This window comes from Camelina sativa, chromosome 17 (assembly GCF_030686135.1).
Source record: "Camelina sativa cultivar CO46 ecotype springtype chromosome 17, ASM3068613v1".
Lineage (NCBI taxonomy): Eukaryota > Viridiplantae > Streptophyta > Magnoliopsida > Brassicales > Brassicaceae > Camelina > Camelina sativa.
The window spans coordinates 23,875,441-23,899,456 of record NC_141896.1 but is presented as its reverse complement, the minus strand read 5'-3'; the positions used below and the strand labels follow the sequence as shown (position 1 = coordinate 23,899,456).

General features: G+C 40.3%; 3 protein-coding genes across 3 annotated transcripts; 1 reads left to right on the top strand and 2 right to left on the bottom strand.

The window, feature by feature from the left end:
- Positions 1–13,878: 13,878 nt before the first annotated feature.
- Positions 13,879–14,939, bottom strand: LOC147924271 (uncharacterized). Its single transcript, XM_087495833.1, has one exon. It carries the CDS (start codon positions 14,780–14,782, stop codon positions 14,177–14,179), a length of 606 nt encoding a protein of 201 aa, XP_087351959.1. The 5' UTR covers positions 14,783–14,939; the 3' UTR covers positions 13,879–14,176.
- A 3,496-nt stretch (positions 14,940–18,435) lies between these two features.
- LOC147924270 (uncharacterized) lies at positions 18,436–19,698 on the bottom strand. Its single transcript, XM_087496690.1, has one exon. It carries the CDS (start codon positions 19,696–19,698, stop codon positions 18,436–18,438), a length of 1,263 nt encoding a protein of 420 aa, XP_087352816.1.
- Positions 19,699–22,725: 3,027 nt separating this feature from the next.
- Positions 22,726–23,595, top strand: LOC147924269 (uncharacterized). Its single transcript, XM_087496689.1, has 2 exons — positions 22,726–23,199; positions 23,305–23,595. Exons 1-2 carry the CDS (start codon positions 22,726–22,728, stop codon positions 23,593–23,595), a joined length of 765 nt encoding a protein of 254 aa, XP_087352815.1.
- Positions 23,596–24,016: the final 421 nt, after the last annotated feature.

Genomic DNA, 24,016 nt, shown 5'->3' with positions numbered 1-24,016 from the left:
TCATAGAACTGCATGTTAGGATTTGGATCCTAGATCTGATATTCAGAAAACACGGTTAAAGATAAATAATTTGGGAGAAAATAACAATTTCTAAAACTTGTCACAACGTTTATTCATTATATCATTCCAACTATGTCTTCCAATCCCTCTTTTAGATCTATAACCGAGTCACAAAAAATATCCAAAAAAGCGATAACTTAGATTAGATAGTTTGTGTTTCCACAAAAAAAAAAAAAAAGATTAGATTATCTGTGATACGAACAAATGACTAATGGACAAGTTCATGAACAATAAGTACTACGTTTTGTGGCCGGTATATTACTTTGGCTGAGCGTTAATTATGATGATTAAGAAAATGTAACAAAATACATAGTTACTACAAAACAACTTTAGAAAAAAGACAAAGAAGATAAAGTTGATAATTCATAAAGTGAAGACCAAAGGAAAGAAGAGGTCGATCACTTGTTCTGTAGGGCGTCCATGCACATGCTATTGCCTCCCCCTCGATTTTTCTTCTTAAATCAAAACTAATCATATTAAGATTTTTTTTCTTTCCTCAATAATTGAGTTTTATATACATATTAATGAAGGAAACTACTAGAAAACTAAATTAGATTATTTTTGTCTAAATATAATTAAGCTTGTTGGTTTTGCAATATTTCTAGTTTTCGTTTTTAGATTCATGAATTAAAGTTTGTTTTTTTCTTTTTATAACAATAATATATCCATGTTTGTTTTTGAAACAACCCTTTCCGTTTTTTTTTATATACCTCATTTACTAGTGGTCCCATACCCACTAACATCCTAACAACAATCAATAACAGCGGATAACCAAATAAAACAATTCCAATAATATTCCAACATAAATAATCCAATCAAAGAAATAACCAAAAGCTAACATCCTACAATGTTCCAATGACTTAATCTAGCAACCTAACATCAGCTAGACCACAATCAATCAAGCCTCTAGAACATCTTCCTCCTCATCGCCTTTGATTCCACGATCACACTTTTCCTTTACCTGCACACCACAAACAACAATTGAGATGCGTAAGTATTATCATAAATACTTAGTGAGGCCGTCCTCCCATCTACTGGGTTATACACACAAGCATATGAGACCCTCAAGTCAAGCAAGCAAACAAAAACAAGCAAGCAAACCAGGAAAACAAGTCTCGGTTGAGACTAGTGTCGACCGATGCCACAAGAAAGTGTCGATCGATGCTGAACCAAGGGTGTCGACCGATGCCAGTAGGGTGTCGACCGATGCTCCACCAAACGGTGTCGACCGATGCTCCTTGAGTGTCGATCGATGCCATACCTGCAGACGCAAACTGCGCGAACACGAACGACGAATCCCGATTCCAAACCATCCCGAATCCGTCCCAATCTCACCCAATTACCTCAGAAATCACTGGGAATCACAAAAGCAACGAACCCAAGCAACAAAACAACACAAACAGCAAAGAAAACACACAAACAAGAGAGATCTCATGCTTAGATCAACCATGGTCAAGCACTCACCTCAAGAACAGGAAGATTGGATTGAGAAACGTGGAAAACAACACCTCCAGAAGCTCCCCCTTCGTTTCCAGCAACAGATAACCCTCCTACAGCCTCAGATCTCTCCAAAATCTCCAAGAACAAGCCCAGAAAACTCAGAAACGTTTTTCTCTCTTTTTCTCCCTTTCTTTCTCACAAAACGGCGACAAAAGACTTTCCAAAACCCTCAATCTCATCTCAGACACTTAACAACACGATTAGGGATTTAATTGAACCAAAACCGAACCAATCCGCAATTAAAATCAAACCCGACCAAACCGGAAAAACATGGTGTCGATCGATGCCACCAAGGGTGTCGATCGACACCCACACCAAAAATACACAAATTGGTTCTCGGGCGTTACAATTCTCCCCCACCAATATGGATTCGTCCCCGAATCCCGCAATACCGTCCATCTGCCAAGGACCTCCGTGCCACCGTCTGCACGGCCCGCACGTCCCCAGACCGGACTAAACACCGTCAGCCAAGGTTTCCCGTGCCACTGTCGCAACAGCCCGCACACCTCCGACTGACCCTCGAGGTCTCCCTCTAGCCAATATACTCGCATCATAAACACTATTTGCTCACAACTCAGTGCTTCCCCCGTCCGTGGTCGCAAGCAACGAATCATGCCGGCTCGCTATCCTTTTGTGGAAACTTTCTATTTATGGAAACTTTCCAAAAATAGAAACCCGAGCTATTTCTCTTTTCCCATGACAACAACAGTCAAACATAAAGAAAAATACTCATCTTATTAATCTCAAAAATGTCATAATCGTTACAATCTCAACGAAATTACATCAGAAAAACCAAAAATACAACAACCAGAGCCAACAACCCGCATCCCGAGCACCACCTCATCTTGATACTTAGTCGCACAACCAACCACCCCTAAGCGACCAAATATCAAGAGAGATGGGCTGGAATACTCCGTACCCGCTCCAGCCACGGACTACAACTCGGACCCGGCTAGACAAGCTCAAGTCGCGGTCTGCTTCTCAAACCACTTCTTAAACCTTGCCTTCATCCTCGCCTCGGGCTCCCAAGTCTGCTCCTCTACTCCGTCACAGTCCCACAGGACTCTCATCAAAGGAATCTTCTTCTTCCGAAGTTCCTTGACTCTCCTCTCGAGCACCCTCACTGGTCTCGCCTCTAAAGTCATGCTAGGCTGAAGATCCTCAGGAATCTTAGCCAACAACTGATCACCCTCGTGAAGACACTTCCTCAGCATCGACACATGAAATACCTTGTGCAACGCACGCATAACCTCAGGCAACTCCAACCGGTATGCCACTGGTCCCACCCGCTCAACCACTCTGAACGGACCCATGTACCTCGGACTCAACTTAGTCTCTGTCAATGACCTGTTTGGCCCCCGCAACATGGCCATCTTGAGGTACACTCTATCACCAACCTGAAACTCAAGATCCTTTCTCCTCTTATCAGCATAGCTCTTCTGCCGATCCTGAGCCTCCTTCATGTTCAGCCTCAAAACCCGAATCTTCTCTGAGGTCTCCTGAACAAAATCTGCACAAAATATGCTCCTCTCCCCCACCTGAGTCCAACATAATGGTGTACGACACGGCCTCCCATACAGGGCCTCATAAGGAGCCATCCCAATACTAGCCTGGTAGCTGTTGTTATAAGCAAACTCCACCAAGCTCAAATGATCTGCCCAATGACCACCCCAATCCAGCACACACATCCTCAATAAATCCTCCAAAATCTGGATCGTCCTCTCTGACTGACCATCAGTCTGAGGATGATAGGCTGTACTCATATGCACCTTCGTGCCCATCTCCGCCTGAAATGCCTTCCAGAACACCGAGGTGAACTTGGAATCTCTATCAGACACAATACTAGCAGGCACACCGTGCAATCTGACTATCTCCCTCACGTACTTCTTGGCCAAAACCGCTGCTCCATCAGTTTTCTTGATGGCCAGAAAATGCGCAGACTTAGTCAAACGGTCCACAATGACCCAAATAGCATCAAACGTCCTCGACACAGGCAAACCTACCACGAAGTCCATCGTGATCAAATCCCACTTCCACTCTGGAATGGGTAAACTCTGTAATAAACCACCAGGAACCTGATGTTCCGCCTTCACCAGCTGGCAAGTATCACACTTTGCCACCCAGTCAGCTACGTCCTTCTTCATCCCGACCCAGTGATAATACCGCTTGAGGTCACGGTACATCTTGGGCATATAGATCCGACCATGCACAAGGATAGTACCATTAGCAGAAACCTGATACTCTGCACCCGCAGCCTTAGAGGCATTCACCAGCCCCTCATCACTCTCCTGAGCTAACCTCACTCTGCTCAACAAATCTGCTCTATCAACTGCCTCCAAACCCAAAGGTTCCTGTGAGATAGCACACAAACTCAATGCACTAATCTCACTTACCAACACCTCCATATCCTGCTCCTGAGCCGAAGCCACCCGCTTCCGACTCAAGGCATCTGCAACCAGATTAGCTTTACCAGGATGGTAAGCTATGTCCAAATCATAATCCGCTACTAACTCCATCCAACGCCTCTGCCTCAAATTCAGCTCAGGCTGAGTGAAAATGTACTTCAGACTCTTGTGATCTGTAAATACCTGTACCTTCCCACCATAGAGATAGGATCTCCAAATCTTAAGAGCAAAGATCACTGCTGCCATCTCCAAATCATGAGTAGGATAATTAGCTTCATGCTTCCGCAACTGCCGCGAAGCATAAGCTATAACCTTCCCCTGCTGCATAAGTACACAACCCAACCCCACTCTAGAAGCATCTGTATACACAACATAAGGCTCGTCCTGCTCAGGCAATGCTAACACCGGCGTGGTAGTCAACATCTGCTTGAGACTTGCAAAACTTGCCTCACACTCTGGTGACCACACGAACGGGACATCCTTCCCTGTAAGCTTAGTCATCGGCTGAGCCATACTCACAAAACCCCGAACAAACCTCCTGTAGTAACCTGCTAACCCCAGGAAACTCCGAATCTCAGTGGCACTCTGCGGCCTCGGCCACTCCCTGATGGACTGAATCTTCTCTGGATCCACTGAAACTCCCTCAGCTGAAACAATATGACCCAAGAATCCCATCTCACGCTGCCAGAAACTGCACTTACTCAGCTTAGCAAACAACTTCTGCTCCCGCAGCTTCTCCAACACTGCTCTCAAATGTACTGCATGCTCCTCAGGACTCTTAGAATATACCAGGATGTCGTCGATGAAAATGATGACTGACACGTCCAGAAACTCCTGGAACACGCTGTTCATCAATCTCATAAACGCAGCTGGCGCGTTTGTCAACCCAAACGGCATCACCACAAACTCATAGTGCCCATATCTCGTCCTGAAGGCTGTCTTCCTCACATCTGCCTCATGAATAGAGATCTGATGATAACCTGAAGCCAAGTCGATCTTGGAGAACCAAGTAGCACCCCTCAACTGATCCAACAACTCATCAATCCTCAGGAGAGGGTACTTGTTCTTCACAGTAACTCGGTTCAAACCCCGGTAGTCAATACACAACCGAAAACTCCCATCCTTCTTCTTAACAAACAACACCGGAGCTCCCCACGGTGAACAACTAGGACGGATAAAACCCTTGCCCAACAAATCCTCCAGCTGCTTCTTCAGCTCTGCCATCTCTGCTGGAGCCATCCTGTAAGGAGCCTTGGATAACGGCATCGTCCCCGGTTCCAGCTCAATGGTAAAAGGATCCGACCGAGATGGTGGTAATCCCTGCAATGACTGGAACACATCCTCAAAGTCCTCCACAACCGGAATACCGCTAACCGTAGACTTCCCCACTGACTCTGGCATAGATATAGTAACCAGATAGGCCTCACGGCCCTTCTCGATCATCCTCCCTGCCTGAACGGCTGAGATCACGAGACTCCCCGAAGTCGGTCTAATACCCTGAAAAACCAACTTCCCTACTGGACGCTCAAACTCCACTCTACCCCGATAGCAATCCAAATGCACCTTATACTGATGCAACCAATCCATACCAAGAATGACGTCATACAACTCCACTGGACTGATAAGCAAATCCGCTGGCCACGACTCCCCTGCGATCTGAATATCAACTCCTCCAGCTCGTCCAATAACCCTCAGGAACTTGCCTCCAGCAACTCTGACCACTCCTGATCGCTCTCCAGAATCCCCTCTGATCCCCGCACTCACGGCACACTCCGGAGTAATGAAGCTATGAGAAGTTCCAGAATCAAACATAACATGGGACTTAAACCCGCCCACCAACAAGGTCCCTACACAAACCTCATGTGTTGAGAACCTAACACTTGACCACAAACAAAAACAAATATAATCTGAACTATTGAATTGACTAAGTTCGAATCTCAGAAGTTATACCTGTGATCGCTCCTGCACTAGTGCCACCGGGCTCCTGAGTCGAGTACACCTGAGTCGTCGGCTCAATCCAACCCACCGGCTGCACACCGTGCTGCACACCCTGCTGCACCCCTGGCTGAGCTCTAGCCTGCAACACTGCTACCGCCCTCTGCTGCAACTTGGGACAACGAGGCTTGATATGCCCCGTCTCTCTGCAGTAGTAATACACCCGAGTATCTGTCCGCGGCTCCGTCACCGCCCGCTGCTCTGTCACTGCCCGCTGCTCACCTCTCTGTGGACAGCTAGACACCTTGTGGTCCCTACTACCACACCCAAAGCATTTCGCACCCCCGTGCCTCGATCTCTGCATAGCATCAAACTTCCTCTTCTGCCCCTGCGCAGGCTTGCCGCCCTTGCTAGGAACAGAAAGCGGCTGAGACTGTTGTGGCTGCACCGAAGAACTGACCACAACCACCTGTGACCTCAAGTCATCCTCTATCCCAGCTGCAACCTCAACCAGCTCTGCTCTCGTAGCATAGCTCCTCACTCTGCACCGAGTCCTCAAATCATCCCGCAGAGCCAACAAAAACCTCCGCACCTGAGCCGCCTCTGGCTCCCATGCCCTGCCTGCATACCCCACAAGCCGACTGAACTCTGCATCCAGCTCCCGCACTGTACGGTCCCCCTGAGTCAGACCCAAGAACCGTGCCTCCATACGATCAAGAGCCTCCTGAGGAAAATACTTGTAGTTAAACTCCCCCACAAAATCTCCCTAAGACATACCCCTCTGCACCCTCCGTGCTGTCACCGACCTCCACCACACACGAGCATCTCCTGACAAGTAAAACACTGCCAGATCCACCCTGTACCGGTCGGGACACCTAAGCAAAAGGAAAATATCCTCCATCCGCTCTCTCCACTCATCCGCTACACTCGGATCGGTACCTCCTGAGAAATACCCTGATCCCACATGCCGCAGCTGCTCCATCATCCGCACATACTGAGCATCCACAACCTCGGCCCCCGGCTGCACACCTGCCTGCAAACCCGCCACAGGCTGCACCGCTGGACCCTGCCCACTACCCACGGGCGGCACTACCGGATCCTGCCCACCAACCACTGGCGGCACTACTGGATCCTGCCCACCAACCACTGGCGGCACAACTGCTGGAAGTCGCTGCAAAACCTGAGCTAGCAAGTCCATCAAGACATCCTCCCTGCCTGGAGCACCTCCCGCTGCAACCCCCACACCCGGGACAACACCGTGACCGACACTGGGCCCATCCGCCCTGCCGTCACCCAAACCAGCCTGGTCTCCAGACACACTAGGATGAACCTGTGACTCCGCCACCTCCTCACTGGCCATGCTCTGGGTCACACTCACACTGGCCTCAGGAACCTGACCTCGTCCCCGACCCCGACCACGACCACGCCCACGACCACGACCGCGACCAACAACATCCTCACCCCTAACCATCTGTATCATCCAAGAACAGAAGGCTAAGCAAACAATAATTCTATTACACAAGAAACACAACTTACCGTGGAATCACAACACAGGCTCGAAGAGGATGTTCTAGGACTTCATGCCACACTCAATTGACCGACTCACACAATCAATCATAGCATGGAATCCTAAACATCAACAGCAAAAGCACAATGAACCCTAGACCTAGAACCGTAAGGGCTCTGATACCAAAATGAAACAACCCTTCCCGTTTTTTTTTTTTATACCTCATTTACTAGTGGTCCCATACCCACTAACATCCTAACAACAATCAATAACAGCGGATAACCAAATAAAACAATTCCAATAATATTCCAACATAAATAATCCAATCAAAGAAATAACCAAAAGCTAACATCCTACAATGTTCCAATGACTTAATCTAACAACCTAACATCAGCTAGACCACAATCAATCAAGCCTCTAGAACATCCTCCTCCTCATCGCCTTTGATTCCACGATCACACTTTTCCTTTACCTGCACACCACAAACAACAATTGAGATGCGTAAGTATTATCATAAATACTTAGTGAGGCCGTCCTCCCATCTACTGGGTTATACACACAAGCATATGAGACCCTCAAGTCAAGCAAGCAAACAAACACAAGCAATACAGCAAACCAGGAAAACAAGTCTCGGTTGAGACTAGTGTCGACCGATGCCACAAGAAAGTTTCGACCGATGCTGAACCAAGGGTGTCGACCGATGCCAGTAGGGTGTCGACCGATGCTCCACCAAACGGTGTCGACCGATGCTCCTTGAGTGTCGATCGATGCCATACCTGCAGACGCGAACTGCGCGAACACGAACGACGAATCCCGATTCCAAACCATCCCGAATCCGTCCCAATCTCACCCAATTACCTCAGAAATCACTGGGAATCACAAAAGCAACGAACCCAAGCAACAAAACAACACAAACAGCAAAGAAAACACACAAACAAGAGAGATCTCATGCTTAGATCAACCATGGTCAAGCACTCACCTCAAGAACAGGAAGATTGGATTGAGAAACGTGGAAAACAACACCTCCAGAAGCTCCCCCTTCGTTTCCAGCAACAGATAACCCTCCTACAGCCTCAGATCTCTCCAAAATCTCCAAGAACAAGCCCAGAAAACTCAGAAACGTTTTTCTCTCTTTTTCTCCCTTTCTTTCTCACAAAACGGCGACAAAAGACTTTCCAAAACCCTCAATCTCGTCTCAGACACTTAACAACACGATTAGGGATTTAATTGAACCAAAACCGAACCAATCCGCAATTAAAATCAAACCCAACCAAACCGAAAAAACATGGTGTCGATCGATGCCACCAAGGGTGTCGATCGACACCCACACCAAAAATACACAAATTGGTTCGCGGGCGTTACAGTTTTATATATTCAGTATTAGTATACTAGTAGTAGTAAACTTATAAATATAATTTTCTCTTTTTCTTTTTGCTATTATTCATTTTTATAAGAAAATAAGTTTATTGGTTAAGATATATGGTCCCTCGAACCATGATGTGTTTGTTTCAATCACCACGAATCTTAACATATTCTTTTTGCTCGAAATAATAAGTACGTAACATAGAGATTTTCAAATATATATATATATATATATATATATATATATATATGTGTATCTTTAATTGATAGACATTGTATCTACGAATAGTTTCTGTATTGCTTATTTGCTTTAAACGAGAATGATTCGTTGTGTAGTATGTATATATAGTGGACCAGTACCTAAACAGTACTATAATTAAACGCTGTAATGTGAAATTGGATAATGCATGCATTTCCGTGATCCTTTGGTTAACTCCAAAATCTGTCCGGGGTGTAACACGTGTCAGCCTAGGATTCACCAACCATTCTAAATATCTACTAATACTATATAGTCTTTGTTATAGCAAACAACTACAATAAATATAACAAGAGTTCGGCTACGGAAATAACATTAGCCGTTACACTTTGGTTACGGTGGCTGTATATATACTAGTATATAAGACTGATAAAAGTTGTATATTGTCATCACACTTGCAAATTATCTTGGCCACTTAATTAGTATACTAGATGATGATCTATGTTATGTAGGAACAGTCGATAAGTAACAAATTATGAACTTGATTAGGTTAAGATCCGCGTAAATACGTGAGAATGAAAAACGTATATTTGATAATATTTGAATTTTTTCTTAAAACCGGATTTAAACTTTACATACTCCATCTTACACTATAGTTTAACTATATATATTTTATCATAACTAACCGAGTTTAAATTTTATGCATACCTAGCTACTCTTTTCTGTTATAGAGGTCTCAGTCAAAGCATTCAAACAAAACACACGGAAGTATTGCCGGACAGGTTATCACTATTTTTTCTATTCATAAAGGAAAGAAGGAACCTTAGTGTTCCTAGAAAATTGGACAAGCAATAAGTGAACATGAAAGGAGAAAAAAACATGAAAATATAGTCTTGGTTTTCTTTAGTTATAGGAAACACTGCACAGTAGTGACATCTAATCTGCAATTAGCGAAATTTTCAAGAAAAAAAAAGAAAAAAGAGAGAGAGAGATAATCAGAAGCTTCTTAGCATATTGATCACGATTCACCAGTATCATATTCCTCTCATGTATTCGGCATCTTAGTCAATCGCATTGTTCATTTGTGGTTTAAATGATAGAAAATTTCACTGTACAACGGCTGACCCACTTATGTCTGGTCACCATGAATTCAACACTGGCGACATCTCTTAAGAACAACACTTCTTAACTGAACTGTTTTATATATCCTCAAAATTGTTCCAAACAATGATAGAACTAGTCTTTTTTTTTTTTGTAAAAAAGAACTAGTTTTTTTTTATGCAATAAAAACAGTTAGTTGACCAATATATACAAAATAGGTTGGAAAAAAAAATGAAATCTTAGTAGATATACTGATATAAAATGTTATGAGTAGTCTAGATAATACTTGTTAGGGACATGTTAGTTTGATAATAATTGTTAGTGACATGTTCTTTTAATTCTTTTTATTTTGTTTGAGATGTGTGAGCTTAATCAGCTGTCGTTTTATTTTCCATGTGAACCAATATCTCCCATACTGCTCACATAAGATTCGATCAAGAAATTACGAATAATTTTAAAACATTTCCACCACTCTTACATTTTCACTTAAATTATTATGATAAAGATATATAGAATCTCTGGATAGATTTGATTAAGTAAAATTTATATATGTTTTAGTATAGTATGTAATTAACGCTAATAAATAATGAAGTTCAACGAATCTAACGTATCAATCGGCGGGTTTAGTTAATCAATTGAGTGTTTAAAAATCGGCGCATTTGATTTAGCTAGTCATTTAAGTTCATATTTTCAAGTATCATTGTTTATTGTCAACCAATAGTCCAATTTAGATTATTCATATAAAATTTTCGTAGTAAACTTGATGGGAGACTATATTATTTGGTCAACTTAAGAGTATGAAGTATACTACTAGTTACAAATACATGCAAAAGTGAAAAGTCAATTAACACATATAATGCACCAATCACCACACATTGTAAAACATTTGCATTACATGAATCGCGCGATCGAGCTCATATAATTTGTAGAAAACTTGTTATATCAAGAAAAAGACAATCGCGTGAAAGACACGCGCGCCTCTCTTTTCTCTCTAGTCGAAGGAGACTTGCAGGAACCCTAGATCTGATTCTCGTTTGCCTCTCCGGTCACCGGTGCTCCTCGCTGGTGCCGTGAGAGGGCTCCCGTTGTCTGCTTTGTTCGGCTCCTATCATCTCCAGCAATTTTTCCTTAGTACTTGTGGCGGATCTGAACTATTTTTCTTCAGGTTGGAGGCTAGATCTGAGGCTAAACCGGCGGCGGCTTTCCTCACTCCTCTGATTGTTTGAAGACTGCGATTATGTCTGAGTGAAGGCTCTTCCCGATGGTCAAGCTTGTGTCGGGTATGTTGTTTGGTTTGGTTCGTGGCGGTTAGATCCTCTCTGTTTCTTGCTCAGAGATCGATCTCCTCTGATTGTGGCTGGTGGAGTTCAGAGATTTGCTGGCGTTGGTGAATTTGCATTCGCCTCTTCTCCGACTTCGATTTTGGTTCTTTTTCCTATGCAGTGCTTTTCTGGTGGTGGTCTTTGTTTCTTTGTCCCGGTGTTGTTTCTTCCTTCACTCAACGCAAGAGTGTTCCGGTGGTCCAGCGGTTAACCACGTCGGCTGGTGGTGCGGCTGGCGGTGCCTTGTTTTCCGGCGAAGCTGCGATGTCACCATTGTGGCGGGTCCGATGTAACTCGTACGGGTTCTTCGTTCTGAGACCAATGGCGATGGCTTAGATCTTTTCCAGCGAAGCTGCGGCTGTCTTATCGTTGTGGCGGGTCTGATGTAGGTTCAAAGCTATCAGCGCATAGGCTGTAACGAAGCTGCTGGTTCTCCATCGATCAAGGTTCTACTCTTGCAGTTTGAGTTTTCTTTACTGCCAGTGGTTTACAATGTGGAAGTGTGTTTCTCTGAGTAGGGGGCTCTTGTTGGTGTGAATTCTTCCAATTTGGCTTGTCCATGGAAGTGAAAGATGATCTTTGCACTCGGAAAAGCTGTAGGCCTGCATCGTCAGAGTATTTGAGGGCTGTCTCTCGGGTGCAGAAAACTCGCGGCAAAACCGATTGAATTGAGATTCTTCCTCCTCCAACGATTGCACCATCTTTTTTGTCTTCTCTAGTTTTGCGGTATTCTTTTGTAATGTTGTATGCTTTAGATTTTTTTTCTTCTGCTTCTCTTTGTTGTCCTTGTATTCTGTAAAAAATCAAAAATTGGTAATGAATCTTCACATGTTTACCAAAAAAAAACTTGTTATATCAACTATCTGACGAGATGCGTTTTTGTCCAATAATGTTTTTGATGGCTCAAATTCAACATCTTACAAGATAGTGTTTGTATAATTTATAAAAGAAATTGTGTGTTGCCAAGAAACAAAGAAACAAATGATTGTCTCTTTATACAAATTTTCGGATAGGCCAAAACTGATCTGATTGGTGGTTGGTGAACCGACGCAGTTCTCGTCGTATGATGTACATGCAATGTATGCATGCATAGCATAACATATTTTGATCTAGCATAACGGATGCGTAATCATATACAATCATAAAAATATTGGATTTAAAAAATGAATGCATATTCTACAAAGAAAAAAAAAGAATCCCATGTTTGTTTTGTATTCTAGCTTCAAAGATAACATAACAATTGTTAATAAAATTCAAGTTAAATTGGGACATCATCTTTGTGACTCCAACACATGTGCTTATCTTTTGCTATTTAACTTACTTTTGGTTAATTAGATCTATTAGATACGTAGATGTTTGACTCGTATAAGACGCATATAAAAATCTCATTTCTTTAAATATCATATAAAATTATATAAATGTATAAACTAGTTCAACTAGTTTACAGAGTTTAGAAAGGATCAAACTGAAAATTATATAGCCTACTCACTATTATACCTTTTTTTATAATGAAATATAGTTATATAATTATAATAAAACTAATATAATATTTTTATACTTTAATCATTTATAAGTGACGAATTGTACAATTACTTTCATAAATTGATAAGTTAATTCCAACTAATTAAAAATATTCACAACTAGTATCATTCAAGAGATGTGTCATTCTATGTTTTTACTATGTTATTGACGCTAAGTTTTTTAATTTACCTTCAACCTGAAATTCATTTTGTAGGTTATTAATCCTTAATTAATAGAAACATACATGTGTAGTTTAAGTTTTCTAATTTGTAGGAAATATGTGAAAATGAAACTTTTTACGAAATAGAGAATATTAGAAAGGTACTGTGGTTATTAAAAAAATAAGATTGTTGTAGCGCTAATATTTGAAAAAACTTTCTCTACTGAAAAACAAAAAAAAAAAAGAAACCCAAAAATTATAGTGTACAACCAAAAATTACATGACGTGAAGTAACTAAAAGAAAAGGTCAGAAAACTTCAGTAAATGAATTTTATTAATTAATAGTCAATCATAAGATTAGATACTTTAGCTGGCCAAATCACTTTTGCTTCAAATCAAAATCCCCTTTTAACCCAATCTTTTTAACAACTAATGTTGACAAGCTATCAACATAGATATATGCATCAACCCTCTGTCAAAATCTCCCTCAAATCAAACATTATGAATATCTCCATAATCTCTTAATTTAATTTTTAATTAAATTCTCTTAAAAAAATAAAAACAAACAAAATTCCCAAACATGCTCCTAGTTCCTGAATACCATGCACAATATCCGACGATAATCTACTTTATTCTAAAACTATAATATTTCCAAGCTTTTGCAGTCAGAAAGTGACCCAATTTGCATATTTTAATTCAAAGCTAATAAGAAAATTATATTACGGGTTAGTTTTCAGCCTCTTTAGTAGGGTTGCAGTTGCACTATCAAACGCCAAAATTTCTTGTAAACTCAAAGCATATAGTATAAGTTTTTTTTTTTTTTTAATTTTTTTTTTTTAATTTTTAGTGTTGTAATTGTAGAAATAATCAAAGAATGACTAAACATAAATCAATAAAACTTTGCCAAATCACATATATCTATATTACAACTTATATAAACAACAATCATAGCCAATTGACAAATTTAAAAGAATTTTCAAGAAACTAATTTTGTTTTCCCCCTTTGTTTTTAATACAAGAGCTTTAAAAACATAAAAATAAAATGATCAAACTAAACAATTTGCAAAACCAAAAAAAAAAAAAAAAAAAAAAAAAAAAAAACACTTCTCAACCTCTATACAATGGAGAACGTTGTTGAAATATCATCTTCGAGACTCTCGATTGCCGGAAAACCTTAATCGGACTCGGAAAATTCCAACCTTTACCCTTTCCCGTCGTCATCGCCGGCGAAAATCCCGATTCTCCGGCGACGGCAACGGATCTTGATTTTCTCATAACCGCCGGTTTAGTTGTATCTCCTCTGTTTCCCAATAAAATCCTCCAAAACGACGACGTCTTCTTACTCCTCCCACGATCCAAACCGGAATCAATAACCGAATCCGGTATAATCGGAACCGCCATCGATTTCGACCTCCTAAACGCCGGTTCGCATTCAATCAAACTCGCCACTCGTCCTACCGAACCGACCCCGGAGGAGGAGAAGTTAAAACTGACGTCTCCAGCGTAGAGACAGAACGAGGAGGAAGAAGAAGAAGACGACGGAGAGAAAGACACGGCGGCGCGTGAGCTACACGAACAAGGGAGGTCTTGAGCACAATCTTGACAAAGAGAAGAGAGACGTTCGTGGAGACAAAACGGACAAACGCCTCCGCCATTAAAATAACCGCGTTTCGAAAAGTGCTTAGGACATTGCGAGAAACCATCTTCGTCCATGGTCTGAAATATTATTTTCTTGCTTTCTTTTTCTCTCTCTCGGAGTTTTTTTTGTAGAAAGAAGTGGAAGAGAGAGTTCCAAAGACGAAGAGCTTTTATAAAGGCTTCTGCGTTTTTAATTGTTACGGCGTTTTTGGTTGATTTAACTCATTTTTACTTTCACTAATCTTTTTATTATGGTTTATTTTAACTTACAAGTGTCGCCGAATCATTTCTTTAGGCAGCTAGCTAATGATTTGTGAAACGCTGCGTTTTGTGGATAACTGATTTACGTTTTTTTAGTAATATTTATTGGAACCATTGAGTTCATTCACGTGTGGCATGACTTTTTTCTTAACATTATTAAATTACTTCTCTTTAATTCCTCCCTGGTGATTTATTATTATCAGAAACCGAACCAAATTGAATTTGAATCGAAATTTTTTGAAACGAGTCTGAATTGAGTTTATTGTTTTCAAGCTTTGAGATTAAACTTTAAAGAACAATTCTTCTTTATTAGCTTTAGAAAAATCATTCAAAAACCAAAATTCTCAATTTCAATTCTCAATTTCAATTCTCAATTTCTAAACTCTCTTAAGGTATGTCACAACTCAACATCTTTATTTATATAAAACATCAATCATATTCCTAACTGGAAAACCTTTGTTTAGATAACTCCTAAACCAAACTCATCCTTATCTCCTTAATAAAACACAACTTAGTTAGGAATAGGATGACTTCTAAGTTAGCTTATCCAATATTCTCCCTCCTAAGTTTGAAGTCTTCTTCTGCAATCTCTCTCATGCCAATGAGATCCCTCATTTCTTTGAGTTTCTTCTAAGTGCCTTGGTTAATATATCCGCCTTCTGTTCACTTCCGGGGACATGAACCACCTCCACTTGTCCATTCTCCACACATTCCCTGATATATGATACCTAGTATGGATGTGTTTACTTCGACCATAAAAGATTGGGTTCTTCGTTAGTGCAATAGCTGATTTATTGTCTATCCGAATGGTAACCTTCTCACATGGAGCTCCAGTAACTTCTTCAAGCAAATCCTGTAACCAAATGGCTTGTCTTGCTGCCTCTGTTCCTGCCATAAACTCTGCCTCACACGATGACATGGCGACAATGTCTTGCTTCTGAGAGCACCAAGTGATCGGGCTCTCGCCAAGGTAAAATATGTGTCCTGTAGTGCTCTTGCCATCGTCAGGATCGACATTGTGGCTGCTGTCGCTATATCCTACTAGTCGTGGCACCCTCGAAGCTACACGACCAAACGTCAAACCAAGATTGACTGTACCCTTCACATATCTCAAACACTTCTTCATAGCAGCTCCATGAGACACCCTAGGATCCTGCATATAGCGACTTAACACACCCACACAATATGATAAGTCAGACCTCATATGTAGTAGATAACGCAGACATCCAACATTCTTCCTGTAGCTAGTGGCATCGATCCTTTATTCATTCAAAGCTTTGTCAAGCTTTAATCTTGTCTCCATTGGAATGTATACAGGATTGCAGTCTTTCATTCCTGCCTCCTCTAAAATCTTTAGAGCATATTGCCTCTGATTCAGTGTAATTCCTCCCTCATGTTGACAAACTTCGATTCCCAAGTAATAAGTTAGCTTTCCCAAGTCACTCATATCAAAGTTTGTGGCCATCTCCCTCTTAAACCAATTGATAATTTCTTTGTTTGTTCCTGTAACAAACAAATCGTCAACATACACAACCACAACAAGACGATCACCATCTACTTCTTTTCGATACACCGATGGTTCCTTAGAGCACTTCTTAAAGTTTAACTCACAAATAATCTGGTTAAGCTTGTTGGTCCACGCCCTTGGAGCCTTTCTTAGACCATATAAAGCTTTGTTCAGCTTGTAGACTTTATTCTATTTTCCTCTCGCTTCGAACCCTTTTGGTTGATCAACATATACCGTTTCTTTTAGTTCACCGTGAAGGAATGATGTCTTATCGTCAAGATGATGCACTTTCCAACCGTTGGACGCTGTAAGATTGACAAGGAGTCGGATGGTCTCCAGTCGAGCAACAGGAGCAAACACTTCTTCAAAGTCAATCATGTGTTGTTGTACGTATCCTTTATCAACAAGCCTTGCCTTATGTTTGTTTATGCTGCCATCAACATTCCTCTTGAGTTTAAACACCCATTTTAAACCTATTGGTTTTACTCCTGCAGGTAGCTCAACTAAATCCCAAGTGTGATTCTTGTTAATAGACAATATCTCATCCTCACAAGCCATGATCCACTCCTTGGTCTCACTTGCTTCACCAAAGTTCCTAGGCTCCTCATTTAGATGCAAGAGTAATATTTCACCTTCTTCTCCACCAGTTATAAGCATTCTTCTTGTGTGAATAGAACATAAACTTCAAGGTATTTAGGTCTCGAAGTCGTTCACATAGACCTACGAAGAGCTATTTGTGTGTCTTCACACACATGATTTTCGGTTTCTGTCCTAACCTCCTCTGTTCTATTTTCAATTCCTCTGTTCTCCTCTCTATCGATCCTTTGCTCTGTTTCAACGACTTTATTATTCTGCATCTCATCATAAATCCCATGATTCCCAAATCTATATTGAAGTTGCCATTATTTGCAGACTTAGACTCTAGTCTTTCTCCACTCCAGTTGCAGCCCTTTGTTTCATCAAATACCACATCTCTACTGACCACTATCTTGCGGTTCTGCGGATCATATATCCTATACGCCTTTGAGCATGGTTCGGTTCCCAAGTGAATAAGCATCCTTGACCTGTCGTCAAGCTTCCTTAAGTGTGGTTTATCTACCTTGGCGTATCCGATGCATCCAAATACTCGTAGATGTCCAATGTTCGGACTCTTGCTTCTAAACATCTCGTATGGTGTCTTGTCTTGCAGAGCTCTTGTAGCTATCCGATTCAAGAGATAGGTTGAATGTCGAATAGCCTCTCCCCACATGTATTTCGGCAAGTGCATGTGCGTCAAGCAACTTCTGGTCATCTCCAACAAGGTTCGATTTCGCCTCTCAACCACTCCGTTTTGCTGAGGAGTATAAGGAGCAGCGAGATGTCTCCTGATTCCTGAGTTCTCACAGAATGTGTTAAATTTATGAGAAACAAATTCTCCCCCTCTGTCAGTCCTAAAAGTCTGTATGCGATCTCCTGATTCTTGCTCAACTAGGCGTTTAAAGTTTTTCAATTTTCCAAAAGCCTATCCTTTTTCCTTTAGCAAAGTTGTCCACATATAACGTGTATGATCGTCAACAAGCACAAAGATATACCTGTTTCCTGCAGCTGTGCTTGGAGTTATAGGTCCACAAAGATCCCCATGAACCAGTTCTAATATCTTGTTTGCCCGATGTGAATTTTCTTGTGGAAATACTCGTCTTGCTTGTTTACCGAGTAAACATGAACCACAGATCTCTTTATCAAAACTAACATCCGTAGTACCTTGAACAAGCTTCTTATCAAACATAGACTTTAATGTTGTCGAGTTTATGTGTCCCAATCTCGCATGCCACCTACTTGCCTTGCTTGTTTGTGAGACATGGAGGTTTGTATTATCTCTGATCATAGTATCTCTGATCCCCATTCTAACTTTGTAGAGACGGTTTAAAGACCGTTCAACTTTGGCGAGTAGTTTCCCATGTTGATCGTGCATAGTCAAAATTCATCCTCTAAGCTTTATGTCACATCCTGTTTCAGTGGCTTGCCCGAGACTTATAATGTTGCTTTTCAGGTTTGGTATGTAGTAAACGTCTATCATAACTCGTGGCTCTCCATACATATCAGTGAAAGCTATGGACCCTTTCCCTTTGATATCTATTTGGGAATCATCTCCAAAACATACCTTTCCAATGATAGATGTGTCAATCGAATCAAAGTATCGTCGGTATCCAGTCATGTGATTACTGGCTCCGTTATCCAGGTACCAGATATTCTCTTCCCTTGAGTTTGTTTCAAACTTGCTTGGTATGCATCGCTCTTCGTTCAAGAAAACAATCTCGTGCAACATGAGTTCGTCAGCATCTTGTGTTTCACTTTTCTCATCTTCATGTGTTTCTTGCAACTTCAGCAATCGATCTTGGCAGTTGAAAGCGAAGTGTCCGGTCTTGTCACACCGGAAACATGTTATTCTCGACAAATCTCGACCTCCGCCAGAGCCTTGTCCTCCGCCAAAACACCCACGGCCTCTACCTCTGTAAAAGGATCTTCCACCTCGTCCTCTGTTTCGGTATTCTCCATTATAGTCACGGTTTGGATAGTTAGATTGTCCCTCCATGTTCGCATAAAGCAGCTTGGTTTGGTCTTCTTGTGTCTCTTCTTCCTCTGAGATTTGTTCTTCATATGCTTTTAAGCGTCCAACAATGTCCACAAAGCTTGTGGTGTTGAGATCCAATACTTGCTCCAATGATGCGACCATGTGTATGAACTTTGCTCTTAGAAGACACTTTAAAAACTTCTTCACCATCCTTGATTCTTCAAGATTTTCTCCAAGTGCAGCCGTCTTAGCTGAGATTTCAGATAATCTTCCCACAAAGTCATCGATTTTCTCAGTGTCCTTCATACGTAGACAATCAAACTCAGCTATAAGAGTCTGCAGCCGAGCCTCTTTCACCCTTTCTGCCCCCACATGTGTTGCCTTGATTGCTTCCCACATCTTTTTTGCTGAGTCAAGTTTGCAGACTTGCAAGGTATGAGATTCAAGTATGGACTGGACAAGCAAAGCAATCGCCATGTTGTTTTTGTCTACGCTGATGGCGTCTGTTGCTGACTCTGGCTCTATAACCTCCCACACCTTATGAACCCTAAGCGCAATCTTCATCTTCATGGCCCATACGGTGTAGTTTACTGTGTTTAGCATCGGACAAGAGATAGAAGGAGATCCTCCTCCTTCTTTTGTTGTGACGGTTGAGATGGTAAGATCTCCCATCTTTGATAATCGTCTGAAGCTCTGATACCAATTATTGTTTTCAAGCTTTGAGATTAAACCTTAAAGAACAACTCTTCTTTATTAGCTTTAGAAAAATCACTCAAAAACTAAAGCTCTGAATCTCTAAACTCTCTTAAGGTATGTCATAACTCAACATCCTTATTTATATAAAACATCAATCCTATTCCTAATTGGAAAACCTTTGTTTAGATAACTCCTAAACCAAACTCGTCCTTATCTCCTTAATAAAATACAACTTAGTTAGGAATAGGATGACTTCTATCTTAGCTTATCCAACAGAGTTTTTGTTTATATCAAAAATTTATGAAATATTTCGTGTTTTAGTATAATCGAAGAATTTCAGATTTAGATATAGGCAGAGCCGGACTTGAGCCCATTGAAATGAAACATAGCAATGGGGCCTCCACATTTTTTGCAAAAAATTTGGTTACAATGAGGCCCCTAAACATAGCTAATCACGAAAATATTTACAAGGTTGACTATGATTAAAAAATCACAAGAAAAATACTTAATACTATTTTTCAGTGTAATCATACCAAACTATCTATGAAATAAATAAATAAATATATATATATATATATATATATATATATATATATATATATATAACAAATTTGTATCAGTAGTCTTTTCAATGCAAAAGTTTCTGTTAAAAATTAAAAATATACCATATATTTTGATTATAAATAGAGAATTTGTTAGAACTTATATTTATGAATAATTTTGTTCTTTTACTAACAAAAATTTAACTTAGTTTTTCTAATCATTGGATAATTTAGTTGAACTGAATTAATTTTGCATTAAATCGAAAAGAATTGGATAGCCACCTTGGAATTTAAAATTTCAAAAAGTATATTTGTCGATTGAAAAATCTGGAAAAGAAAAAAAAAACCCAAATGGATTCGAGAAGTCCACGAATCAAAATATTTGACGTGTAGAAATAAAAGCATATATGTATAATGTATGTGCTTAGAAAAAGACAGTTCCGAGTTATGGAGACAAGCTTACTTACAAAGAAAGTGACTTGACCAACTAAAGATTTAGATCACTGGCCACTTGGTTTCTAGGCAAATCTTGTAATAAACTCAAAACTTTCTGAATCAAAAAATTGAATTCAATCTTAACACGTAAGGTTCCATGATAACCAATCTAACTCACTAGTTTGATAAGTTGTCGACAAAACTCACTAATTCAGTATATATTCTCGTAGAACTTCAGATTTAGACAAATCTAAGCAGTGCCGGCCCAGCAAAAAATGAGGCCCAATACGTAAACATTTTTTAATAGATTTTATAAGATAAATTTTAAAAGTTAAAACAAAATCTTAAGAGCTCATAAAATAGAGGCTTATTTTTGGAATAATAGATAGATAAAGATTAAAATTTGAGACCAAATCTTAAATGTTTTGAAAAATGAGGCTTATATTTGCAATATAAATATTTAGTTGGGCCTAACTTTTTTACTAAAAATTTCAAAAAAATTAGAGGTCCAATACGTTTGTATCATAGGAATGTACGGCGGGCCAGACCTGATTATCTAAGTCATCTTTTTTTCTACTGTTAAGTTAGAATATTATATAGGATAATCCAGTTTTATCTCCGGTCTAAAGAGATGTTACATCATCGTTAAAGATAATGTACATTGACATTTTTATTGATGTACAAATGATGATTTAAGTTGTAAATAGTTCTTTTATATTTATGTCATTGCTACTCTCTTAAAACTGTAGTCGAATTATTTTTTGGTTTTTAGGAAATGGGCCTCAAAAACCTTCTCAATTGATGGGCCAAACATTCTATAAAAACAGCCATTTCAAAGTTTCAATTAAAGATAGACAAAATTACTAATTAACAAAATCGTGACACGTGTTAATTGTATCATTCAGATGTTGACACGTGTCAATTCTAAATTTATTAAAAATTTTAAAAATAAAAATGTAAAAATTCAAAACCTACCATAAAAAGATTTTATATAAAAGTAACATAGAGAAAAGAAAACCTAATTTTATTTAAAATCTTTAAAAGAAAAAAAACCTTTGTAAGAAAATTATAAAATTTAAACAGTTTTAGACAAAATCATTATTATTTGCTCTATGGCTCACAACAACTCTTCTAACTCCAAATGCAGGGGGGAGAAGCTCCATCATAGACATGAGGTGAAAAACATGGACATGCAAAGATGGAGATGGAGCTGACATGACCGCCGTAAAAGAGAGCGCCTCTTCCCAGGTTAACTTATCGCCCAAAGCCTTAACAATTATATCATTTATCTCAATCTCTAAACCTTGAAAAACTTTTTTGTTTATTGCTTTCTAGATTGCCCGTAAAATTAATGGTAATTGAACAAGTTGACCAGGATCACCCTTTTGAGAGGCACCTTCCAGAAAACAAAATCCAAATTCGATTACACCGAGTCATATGTAAAATTTTCTGACGAGCTAGGACATTCAAAGAAAACATGATTAATAGTCTCAACCGCAGAGTCACACCTTTTACACCAAATGTCACTGGATACGTTGGTGTATCTATTTACTTTTATAGATAGTTAGTATAGATTAGGACCCGCACGATGTGCGGATTTAGATTTAAAAAAAAAAATTTAAAAAGCATTAAAGCTAAGTAAACATAATTTGTCAAACAAATATGTTTTCTCTCAAATGCAAAAATAGAATTGGGCCCGTTACTCTTTGTAAGAAAGAAAAAATATTAAAAGATAAATATGGCTTTTTTATTTGTCAAATCTCAGATGTAACAATATGTTTGTTTGGTAAAGCTATATAGAAAAGAAAAAAAAAAAACAAAATTAGACAAATTAACAGGGGTGAGCACTCTGGATCCAATTCGGTCCTACTCCCTATCGTATGGATGGAGGAGTATTTGTTCTGCTCGCTCTCTCGTTAACAAATGACTCATTACAAGGGTTGGCACTGGGGAATCCATCTCAGTATGGAAAGACTCCTGGATACCGGCTCAATTCCCGAGACAAGCTTTAGGTACGGGTCCGCTTATGGACCCTAATCTCCAATTGACTCAACTAATTGATCGTCGAACAAATACTTGGCGTTTGGACTTGCTCAATGAGCATTTCGATCCGGTGGATGTTGCATTGATAATGGCAATACCTTTAGGAAGCACCCAAAAGACTGACCAATTAGGTTGGCATTTTACGAAAACGGGAAAGTATACGGTTAAGTCTGGTTATCACTTGGCCCGTCAGGACATTCCTCGGACTTTTCAGGCTTCTGGTTGTGGTCCAGAGATTACTTCCTTACTGGCTAGTGTTTGGCGGGTACGTTGTCCACCAAAATTTCAACATCTTATGTGGCAGGTTTTATCGGGATGTATTCCGGTTGAAATGAATTTGGCACGGCGGGGTATTGCATGCGACTTGGGTTGTGTTCGGTGTGGTGCTGAGGAGGAAACAATAAATCATGCCATTTTTGTTTGTCCTCTAGCTCGCCAGGTTTGGGCTTTAGCACATGTACTGGTGGGGCCAAACTCTTTCCCCTCGGACTCCGTGTATACATATGTTGATCATTTTTTGGGGCATAATAGTCCTGCGTCTCAGGTTTAAATGTTTCGCTAGCTTATGTGGTATATTTGGAAAGCTCGAAATGCACGAGTTTATGAGAATATTGACGAGCGGCCCGAGGAGATTGTTTTGGTCGCGGAGGGTGAGGCTTCATCGTTGCAGCAGGCGCAGGTGGAGGGTGATATTATGGATTTGACCTCAGCTGCAATTGCATCAGAGCCCCGGCGGAGGGTGCCCGCCGCTACTCTTCCTGTGTTCTTTACGGGGTATCGCTGCTTCGTAGATGGATCTTGGAAACCGACTTATCCGCTTGCTGGTGCGGGATGGGTTTGTTCATCGTCTTAGGACCTGATGCTAACAAAAGGAGCTACTAATTTCCGACAAAGTCTCTCTCCCTTACATGCTGAAGTTGAAGCTTTTGATTGGGCAATGCGGTGCATGATCGAACATGACTTCAGAGATGTGGCGTTCTATACATACTGCTCAGACTTGGTGAAGATGGTGTCTTCTCCTTCGGACTGGCCAGCTTTCTCGGCGTACCTAGACGACATACAGGTAGACAGGGTAGAATTTTCGACTTTCTCTTTATCGCTTATATCTAGAAACACAAAATGTAAGTGCGGACTCTCCGCATCATGTTTTGTATGTAAACAATTTCCCACCAAATTGGCTCGTTTGAGCTAATCTTTTGTTGACAAAGAAAAAAAAAAAAAAACAGGGGTGAGCATTTGGTTATCAGTTTGGTTTCACTTCCATTTATTGGAAT

Excerpts from the sequence above, each read along its gene's own strand:
- LOC147924271 (XM_087495833.1), bottom strand. The coding sequence starts at position 14,782 with ATGGACGAAGATGGTTTCTCGCAATGTCCTAAGCACTTTTCGAAACGC.
- LOC147924270 (XM_087496690.1), bottom strand. The coding sequence starts at position 19,698 with ATGGGAGATCTTACCATCTCAACCGTCACAACAAAAGAAGGAGGAGGA.
- LOC147924269 (XM_087496689.1), top strand. The coding sequence starts at position 22,726 with ATGGACCCTAATCTCCAATTGACTCAACTAATTGATCGTCGAACAAAT. Across the intron at positions 23,200-23,304 it reads AGGTTTGGGCTTTAGCACAT|CTTATGTGGTATATTTGGAA; the intron begins GTACTGGTGGGG and ends ATGTTTCGCTAG.